The sequence below is a fragment of the Haematobia irritans genome, chromosome 3 (assembly GCF_050003625.1).
Source record: "Haematobia irritans isolate KBUSLIRL chromosome 3, ASM5000362v1, whole genome shotgun sequence".
Classification (NCBI taxonomy): Eukaryota; Metazoa; Arthropoda; class Insecta; order Diptera; family Muscidae; genus Haematobia; species Haematobia irritans.
Genome location: NC_134399.1, coordinates 45,425,946 through 45,436,250, shown reverse-complemented (window position 1 = coordinate 45,436,250; position 10,305 = coordinate 45,425,946). Strand labels below are relative to the sequence as shown.

Below are 10,305 nucleotides of genomic sequence, written 5' to 3'. Positions count from 1 at the left end.
AACGATGTCCTTCTTGTTTTTGTATAAGACGTTTACGAATACCGCCATTCCAATTATATTCCAAAAATATAATGGTAAAAAAGTAGTTAAACTGTCTTAGAATATTCTATCTTAACCAATATTTTTAATTTATTTGGAGATTGTTGTATTTTTCAGCTATGCGCGCCAACCTTAAAATAAAACCATCAGATGTTTAAATATGCCGTAAATTTTTACCAATTTTAAAAGCGTGTGGTGTTAGCGAAACAAGGTGAAAACAGTCTTATATCACGTTTCAGTTCTAAAGCTGGGTACTATATTCAGTTTTCATTATGTGGTGAAACTACAAAACATATTTGAATATGTACTTACCAGAGATGCTCTCCTTAAGCCTCTAGATATAAGTGCAGATCATCTTAGAAGCGCTCTGGAGACGTTTATGTCTTTAATACAATAATAGTATTTGTGTTTGTTGGTGTATGAATCCTGAAAACTTTATAGAAACTTTTGTAATATTCCTTTTGTATAAATCAGTGCGATACTTGCCTTAAGCCATGGAATAGACTCTATTCAATGTATAAAGTAAATACTATTCCCCGTTTTGCAAATTTTGTAGCGTCATACCATGTCGATGTTGATATAAATAATTATTTGTTGCAACAACTACCTTACGCGCGTCCCATAATTGAACTAAGATTCTATTAGTATACTCAACTTTTGGTTGTACCATCCATATATCGGCATTGGTTATTGTAACCAATTGAATGGTATGAGAATTTCTATTTGATTCTGCGAACTTTTTTATGGTCGTGTTGAATGTATAATGGGGAAAATAATAAAACATTGTTCTTGTAACACAAAATAAGTTACTGTAATTATTTCCTCATTGTAATGATCGAATTGCGACCAACCATTTCTCTGGGTGTATGGAATAATATCAAGTTTTTAACAATTTTAATTGATTGCACTTTGGAAAGTTTCTGGAAACTTTATCTTGTCGATAAGCCACTCATTTTTCATCGGTCAGCTTCTTAATGTTTGCAAGAATGTAGCATCCAAAGGTTTTGGTTTTCTGCAAAGAGATTTAAATTTAGTGGCTTCTCTAAAATGTTGATTTAATTTTTCGTATTGACTTATCAATTATTATAAACTATTTGAAGCAGTCCCAGTTAATTGTCCAACATTTTTTCATCGCTCAGCTGTTTAATGTTTTCAAGAACGAATCCATAATTTTAGTTTTCGGCAAAGAGATTAGTGACTTCCTTAAAATTTTATTTCAATTTTTATCTTCACTTACCTATTATTATAAAGTATTTGGAGTAAATTCAGTTATTTGTCTAAAATTTTCCATTTTTTATTTCTACCAATTGACCACGAACTTCGTTGCACAAAGAAGTATTAAAAACCACATGGTTTTTTCCTTGCATCCTAGGTTATTGTTTTGTCAAAGTTTTCTCATATTATCTTCAACACCTTTTCAAAGATTTCGTCAACATTTTGGCAAATTGGAAGTAATTCGCAAACAATTTGAAGATGTAATGAAGATGAGATGTTTCAAGTAAAGTTGAATATATGTTGAAAATTACATGTACCCTCAAACAGAGAAGTTGTTGCATTTGCAAAACGCTCATCCTGTGTTTATAGAAGTAGTATAATTTTTCAAGCTAGATGAAAAAAATTTCAGTGTAGAGGTGCGTCTGTAAACCGCCATGGTTCGGATCATGGTGTGTACGCTGTCCCTACGTCATAGGGATGAGGCCCCCGCGGTCGGGAGGGGCGGGATTGAGGGCGTTGGGACCGTTCGAAAAAAAAAAACATTCGTTCACACACACACATTGTATATATATATATATATATATATATATATATATATATATATATATATATATATATATATATATATATATATATATATATATATATATATATATATATATATATATATATATATATATATATATATATATATATATATATATATAAAGGGTGATTTGTTAAGAGCTTCATAACTTTTTTTTTTTTAAAAACGCATAAAATTTGCAAAATCTCATCGGTTCTTTATTTGAAACGTTAGATTGGTCCATGACATTTACTTTTTGAAGATAATTTCATTTAAATGTTGACCGCGGCTGCGTCTTAGGTGGTCCATTCGGAAAGTCCAATTTTGGGCAACTTTTTCGAGCATTTCGGCCGGAATAGCCCGAATTTCTTCGGAAATGTTGTCTTCCAAAGCTTTAGACTTGACGTAGCCCCACAAAAAATAGTCTAAAGGCGTCAAATCGCATGATCTTGGTGGCCAACTTACGGGTCCATTTCTTGAGATGAATTGTTCTCCGAAGTTTTCCCTCAAAATGGCCATAGAATCGCGAGCTGTGTGGCATGTAGCGCCATCTTGTTGAAACCACATGTCAACCAAGTTCAGTTCTTCCATTTTTGGCAACAAAAAGTTTGTTAGCATCGAACGATAGCGATCGCCATTCACCGTAACGTTGCGTCCAACAGCATCTTTGAAAAAATACGGTCCAATGATTCCACCAGCGTACAAACCACACCAAACAGTGCATTTTTCGGGATGCATGGGCAGTTCTTGAACGGCTTCTGGTTGCTCTTCACTCCAAATGCGGCAATTTTGCTTATTTACGTAGCCATTCAACCAGAAATGAGCCTCATCTCTGAACAAAATTTGTCGATAAAAAAGCGGATTTTCTGCCAACTTTTCTAGGGCCCATTCACTGAAAATTCGACGTTGTGGCAGATCGTAAGTCTATTCATGATGAAATGTCAAAGCATACTGAGCATCTTTCTCTTTGACACCATGTCTGAAATCCCACGTGATCTGTCAAATACTAATGCATGAAAATCCTAACCTCAAAAGAATCACCCTTTATATATATATATATATATATATATATATATATATATATATATATATATATATATATATATATATATATATATATATATATATATATATATATATATATATATATATATATATATATATATATATATATATATATATATATATTCGCTGGAAGGGTCTTTCTGTTATTTGTTGTTTCCCCATGGACGGTTTACATAATTTGTTGGATGTCTTGCTGCAGTTGCAGATTTCATACTTCTTAACGACTTCTTTTACATCCAAAACCATCCTAGTCCAATAGTACATTGCCTTTAACCGACTTCGGAATTATGAGCCTGACGCACCAGATCTTGTCTCACACCTTTCGGAATCCACAGTTTCCAGGCATTGTTTTCTTGTATAGGGTCGCCAGTATAAAAACACGTCCTCTTGTATATAAAACCATCGGACACGCGAACATCCAGTAGCTTCACTTCATCAATACATTGGAACGTATTGCACCAGGTATAACCTTATCCATATCCTCTGGGCGGCATTACATGGCCCAAGGGGCATTACCGTGTATTGGTATAACGGCCGCCCAGGGACGGTAAATTCGGTTTTTTCCCTCGATTTCTCTTCTAGTTGGATCTTCCAGAAAGCATCTTTTAGATCGATTGCGGATATAAAATTGGTGTCTTGCAATCGGCTTAATATATCCTCAATATGGGGTAGGGGATAGACATCCTTTATCGTTCGAGCATTCACTTTCCGGGCGTCTAAACATAGTCTATTTCTGTCTCCCTTCCGTACCAGCGTAACAGGAGAACTCCAGCGACTGTTGCTCTCCTCTATCACTCCCAACTCGAGCATGCGATCGAGTTCAGCGTAGAGGAGCTTCTGTATGACGGGGGAGACAGGATAGTGTCTCTGCTTTATGGGAAGATTTTCGTCAACAACATCAATAACATGCCTTTACAAATCTGCACGGCCGAGACCACGTATTGCGAAAGATGGAAACAAAGCTTTCACATGCTGCAAATGTTCCTGCTGCGAATCAGTTAGATGATGTTGACTTGAGTTTGAAAAAGGGGTATCGTCTGACTCTATGATCTCAGATATAGGGTATTTTACTATTTCTGTACTGGGTTTAGTGCTACCCACCACTGAAAGATTGAATACTCTCCAGAGGTCGACCCCGAAGTAAAATTCTTGTTGTAAATCTGGAACTATAAGAAGGTTGAGCTCCCTCGTCTTATCCTCCCATTGCACTGGCAACGTAATGATACCATAAACATTTGCACTTCCTCCATTTGCAGTCTCTATTTTCCCATTTCTCACCTTCAATATATTTTTCTCCATTCCAGAAAGAAAATTAAGCCCATTTCGACCGATACAGCACGCGCTAGCTCCCGAATCCAACAATGTCATTATCTCTTTTCCCGCAACTTCAGTCTTCGCGAAGAATCGATTATCACCCTCCGATGTTATGATTGTCTCCACCATTTTTCTCTTCATACATCTTATTTTAAAATCTTTATATCGTAGCCTTGTTATTTTCTTATATTTACGTGTTTTTTCCTTCTAATGTTTTAAAAATACGAGCCGTCGCTGCTTCATATTCCATCTTCCTTTGGTATAGTGTTTTTGGTACATCATGTTTAATACTACCCCCCTTTTCTCCCAATGTGTCATCACCCTTTAAGACCATAAATGGTTGTGTAATTCCGGTGATTTCTTGCCTGTATTGAAGTCCCCGGTCGACTCCAAAGCTCGCCGGTTTTCCATTACTGGATCTAAAGGGTGATACGGTCAAAATTTGGTCAATATAAACTTGAGGTATGTCTTTCAATTTTGCATTTAAAAAACCTGAACACCCCTCATTTTGAAGGTGTGTGTGTGTGTAGAATTTTGCTCCTATTTTGATTTTGGAATTCACTCTTCAGTTGTCAAAATTCCGTCCAAGCAAGAAGAGCAGCGTATCAAAATTTTGCTCGCGCATCGCGAAAATCCGAGCTACTCGCACGCAAAGCTGGCAAAATCGCTAAAAGTTGCCAAATCAACCGTTACAAATGTAATTAAAGTGTTTGGGGAATGTTTGTCGACAGCCAGGAAGTCTGGATCGGGGGGAAATCGAAAACCGGAAGCCGCTGAGACGACGAGTTGCCGGTAGTTTCAAGCGAATTAACCTCTCTCTCGGAGATGCCGCAAATAAGCTGGGTGTATCGTCTACAACCGTGCATCGAGCCAAAAAACGAGCCGGATCGACTTACAAGAAGGTACTGACTCCAAACCGCGATGATAAACAAAATACGACGGCCAAAGCTCGATCCCGGAGGCTGTACACGACGATGCTGACGAAGTTTGACTGCGTGGTAATGGACGACGAAACCTACTTCAAAGCCGACTACAAGCAGCTTCCGGGACAGGAGTTTTATACGGCAAAAGGAAGGGGAAAGGTAGCAGATATTTTCAAGCACATAAAACTGTCAAAGTTCACAAAGAAATATCTGGTTTGGCAAGCCATCTGTACCTGTGGCTTGAAAAGCAGCATTTTCATAGGTTCCGGGACTGTCAACTAAGAAATTTACGTGAAAGAGTGTTTGAATAAACGTCTGCTGCCTTTCCTGAAGAAACACGGTTGTTCCGCACTGTTTTGGCCGGATTTGGCATCTTGCCATTACGGTAAAAAGGCCATGGAGTGGTACGCCGCCAACAACGTGCAGGTGGTTCCCAAGGACAAGAACCCTCCCAACACGCCACAGCTCCGCCCAATTGAGAAATACTGGGCTATTGTCAAGCGGAACCTAAAGAAGACCAAAAAACTGCTAAGGACGAGCAGCAGTTCAAGGCAAACTGGCTTTCTGCGGCGAAGAAGGTGGACAAGGTGGCTGTACAAAATCGGATGGCAGGTGTCAAGCGTGAGGCACGGCAATTCGGATTTGGAAAAGCGAAAGCCTAACTGAATATTTTTCCTGAATTTTATACTAATTGAACTTGAAAAAGAAATTTAATTTGATTTTTTAAATAAACGATTTCACCGATTTACACGCGTTTTCCCTTGACCAAATTTTGACCGTATCACCCTTTAACACCCAATCTGGCAGCAAATATGATGTATGTAATTATAGAGGAATTGCTAAGCTAAGTGCTGTACCTAAGCTTTTAGAGAAAATTATTACAGATGTATTATCACATCAAGTTTCTTCTACGATAACGACCCACCAACATGGTTTTCGGAAATCTCGTTCCACAATAACGAATATCTTGGAATTTACGACGCGTGTAAATGAAGGTTTTAATGCTGGATTCCAAACGGACACTATCTATACTGATTTTGGTAAGGCATTTGACAAGGTCAACCATGCACTTTTACTGAAGAAGTTACGTATTATTGGTTTCAGCAATTCATTACTTAAGTGGTTGAGTTCTTACTTGGTTGGCAGATTTCAAACGGTAATATTCAAAAGCACTGAATCTAGAAAAATGTATGTAACATCTGGTGTCCCACAGGGAAGCCATCTGGGGCCACTTTTATTCATTTTATTTATTAATGATTTGCCTTCAATATTCAAATTTAGTAATGTTCTTATATACGCGGATGATGTCAAAATATTTCGACCGTATTCTGACCCTCATGATCAAATTCTTTTGCAAAACGACCTTGATGCCTTTTATAACTGGTGCAGTACCAATTTGATGCATCTTAATCTGTCAAAGTGCAAACAGATCTCATTCACAAGAAGAGCGGTAATACCTGCTCATTACTACTTACATAACCATGAGTTAGAAATAATTGAATCTTTCTCGGAGCTTGGGATACTACTCGATCGAAGACTTGATTTTAGGAAACATATTAAAACTGTTATATATTTACTGTTTCTTTTTCCTTGCTTATACTGTAACAATTGAGGTCAACCGTACGGATCTCTCTTCATCTTCCTCGCGTTACTTCGAGCAGTCCTATGAAGCTTGGAAAACGCTGATTCAACTACAGGCAAATTTATATTATCCTGAAAGCGAAGTTTCGACGATCAATGGTTTCCTATTTTCCTAACGAAATTTTTGGAAGGACAAATAAAACTTATTCGGGAAAACCGTTATACTGATTCCCATGAATTCGTCTTTATTTGTCCTTGGAGAAAATACTTTTTGGTAAGAGATCTTTGTCGTCGCAAAATTTCGTTTCGAGAAAAGTTCTTGTATGTCACAAATGTTACAATAATTGTACTCTTATTTTTCAGGTTTCGAGAAAATGCGACGTCACATATGTAGATAATGGTTTATCACATCATCAAAAGCAGTTGGATAGTTTACAAGATGAGCGATTGTGCCTAAGCACTAGAATCTGTAACACCACAGAATTGCCGAGGTTTGCGAAACAGCATCAAACATCAACATTCGCCCCTATTTCAATGCCGCCTTCACCGCCCCCATCATCATACAATATTGCTGTGCCAGCAATGGCAGCATGTGATCTACCAGCTGCGTTGCTCCCCCATCCTGCAAAGTTCGCCATTCAACCTATGTGGTCTACAGCAGCCATGGCTGCTGCTCATATTCAAGCTGCTTTCGCTGCTGTTTCTGTAGCTGTAAACAGTGACGCTGAAATTTGTGGCAAGTTGCCCAAGCCTGATTCTATTATTCCAGACAATGGCACATCATTGTTACAGGAAGCAACGCGATTGGGTGAAGGGGAGGTACTGCCTGGCGTCGATGTTGAGGCCATTACAAAAGCCGCAGCTTTATCACCAACACAAATGCGTGGCGTCATAAGCAATAACTTGTTGGCGGTACCGCCTGCCCTGCAGTCAACTTTATTGGCAGATAATGCAACTATTCCGCTGAGCACTGATTTGGAACACGGTGTGGATGATGATATCAATGAGAGTGCGAGCAATATCGAAAATAATGATTCTAAGTCACCTTCGCAACGAAGCTTACTTGCGATAACGGACAAAACAAAGACTTACAGCAGCGATGGTACAGATGTGCCCTTGAATTTATCGAAGCCTCGATCTTCTTCGAGTGTTCAACAACAAGAAAGCGGCAGTCTTACCCCGGTCTCTTTGGACAATGTTTCATGTAACTGGCAATCAATGTCCAGCGAAGACACTAAACTTTTGATATGTCGATTATGGAATATACCGCCGATTGATGAAGTCGATCCGGTGGTACCAATATCTCCCATGGTGCCCATGACTACCAATGACAGCGAGAATACAACGTTACCACAGGCTATCACCGGCAGGTGTGGCAAATTGAAATCATTCGTGTGCTCTAGCAAAAAAAATTCTTTGGAACAACAAAATACTGATCAACAGGAAATTGAAAATCAGCACTCAATTTCATTCTTGCCCAAAGACGCGCGACCTAACACTCGAGAAGGGCATAGTTATGGTCATATATATCATAAGCCCCATATTAAACGACCCATGAATGCTTTTATGGTATGGGCAAAAGACGAACGGCGTAAGATTCTAAAGGCTTGTCCGGATATGCATAACTCAAATATTTCGAAAATTTTGGGTGCTCGTTGGAAGGCAATGTCCAATATAGACAAACATCCTTATTACGAGGAACAGTCGCGTCTCTCTAAACTTCACATGGAGAAACATCCCGACTACAGGTATAGGCCAAGGCCTAAACGCACATGCATTGTTGATGGAAAGAAGATGAGGATATCCGAATATAAGACACTTATGCGAACAAAAAGGGCCGAAATGCGGGAGATTTGGTATCGTGATGCAGCCCCGGGTATGAGTGTAACTCCGCCAGGGGAGAGACGATTCTGTCATCTACCACATGGCGAAGACGAGGATTTCCAAGCTTCATTGATGACATCCACAGGTGGTAAACCAAAGGACACGACAAAATATGACACACCACCACCGGTCAGTGTTTCCGATTGTACTTCGAACATTTTGGATTGTCCCCATCCGAACAACAATGATTACCAATCCAAAGGTCTGACACGCCCAGTGATTCCCCTAGATGACAATAATCTCAGCATGCATTCTCGTGACGATGAATGAGTCGTTTTCAGCGATAGCGAGAAGAACCTATTTACACTTAGACCACGTAGCATGATCACGTATAAGGGACTGGACTTTGAAAGTATGAAGATCTGTATCTTAATCTTTACAAGCAAATTTTATGGCGCTAAACCTAAAATTACAATAAATAAATCGGAGAAAATTACCAACACATTCAAATAAAAAACGGAACCAAAAAAGTTATGAATACATTTCGAGGGTTGGTCGCATGGGCTTGTCTTTTATTTACATTTTAAATCTTTTTTTTTAGCGGACTGTTAACAAAAAATTTTAAAAAGCATGGTCATTAAACTTCCTCCAATTACCTGTTAATTGTCCAAAGAATTTTAACACCAACATTAGAAACCATTGGATTTTCCCCTTTGTACACAAAGGGTAACAACAACTTGTTGCATAACTGCCCAGTAAAAAAATTAGAAGTTCTTTGTGATAAGATATTTGCTATTGCTTCAATATAAAACATCTTCAGTTTTGTCTATAATTTAACCATGAATTGTCTTACAAACGAACAACGCTCGCAAATTATTGAATTTAATTACCAAAATGAGTTCATCGCGCTCTTCTTCCATTTTATGGTCAATTTAATCGACCCACTGATCGCACAAAATTTACAGTGTTGGACATTAAACCCCCAAATCGCCTATGTAGTCAGAGACCTGAAGAAAGTAATGCAGCTGTATTGGCCAGTGATAATGATGACCTTCAATCATCGATTCGTCGTTATTCGCAGCAATTGGGCTTCCGTTACTCAACAACGTGGAAAATTTGCGGAATTGTTTAGGTGTGAAGCCTTTCAAAATACAACTCGTGAAAAATTGTGTACTGCGAAGAACCTCATTTTTGGCTCAATGGGTACGTAAATAAGCAGATTTATTGATTTTCGAGTGAAGTTCAGCCAAAGGCATTGCGAATGCTTCCAAAAAAGCCACAGTGTGGTGTGGTTTATGGGCTGGTGGCATCATTGGTCTGTACTTCTTCAAAGATGATGCGAATCGTAACGAAAGTCTGAATGGTGAGCGCTATCGTGAGATGATATCCAACGTTTTTTGCTCACAACACGGACAAAAACGTACGATTTAAGGCCGCTTCAAATGACGCATTGGAAGACAATCTACAAGCATTTATTCGTGATATATTGGCCGAAATGTTGGAAAGAGTATGCCAAAATTGGACTACGCGGATGAAACATTTGATGCGTAGTCGCAGTCAAAATTTGCATGAAATAATCTTTAAACATTAAATTATAAGGACCGTAATAATGATTCAAATAAACATTATATGCTGAATTTTAAGTGTTTTTTGGAAAAAATGATTTTTTAAAAAATTTTATTATAGCTCGTAAAATTTACCATTTATTATTCAAAATGTCTTTACGTACAGGTAAAGTCGAAAAAGATCTAGTTTTTCCTTAGTTTTTCTTAATGATAT

At 38.2% G+C, this 10,305-nt stretch overlaps 1 protein-coding gene across 1 annotated transcript; it reads left to right on the top strand.

Annotated features, from left to right (window-relative positions):
* Window positions 1-6,602: 6,602 nt before the first annotated feature.
* Sox102F (transcription factor Sox102F) lies at window positions 6,603-9,093 on the top strand. The gene is made up of 3 exons (XM_075301503.1): window positions 6,603-6,606; window positions 6,894-6,976; window positions 7,066-9,093. The coding sequence occupies exons 1-3, from the start codon at window positions 6,603-6,605 to the stop codon at window positions 8,854-8,856; spliced, it is 1,878 nt and encodes a 625-aa protein (XP_075157618.1). The 3' UTR covers window positions 8,857-9,093.
* The last annotated feature ends 1,212 nt before the right edge of the window (window positions 9,094-10,305 follow it).

Coding starts and splice junctions, on each gene's coding strand:
- Sox102F (XM_075301503.1), top strand. Junction 6,977..7,065: donor CTTGGAGAAAATACTTTTTG/GTAAGAGATCTT, acceptor CTTATTTTTCAG/GTTTCGAGAAAATGCGACGT.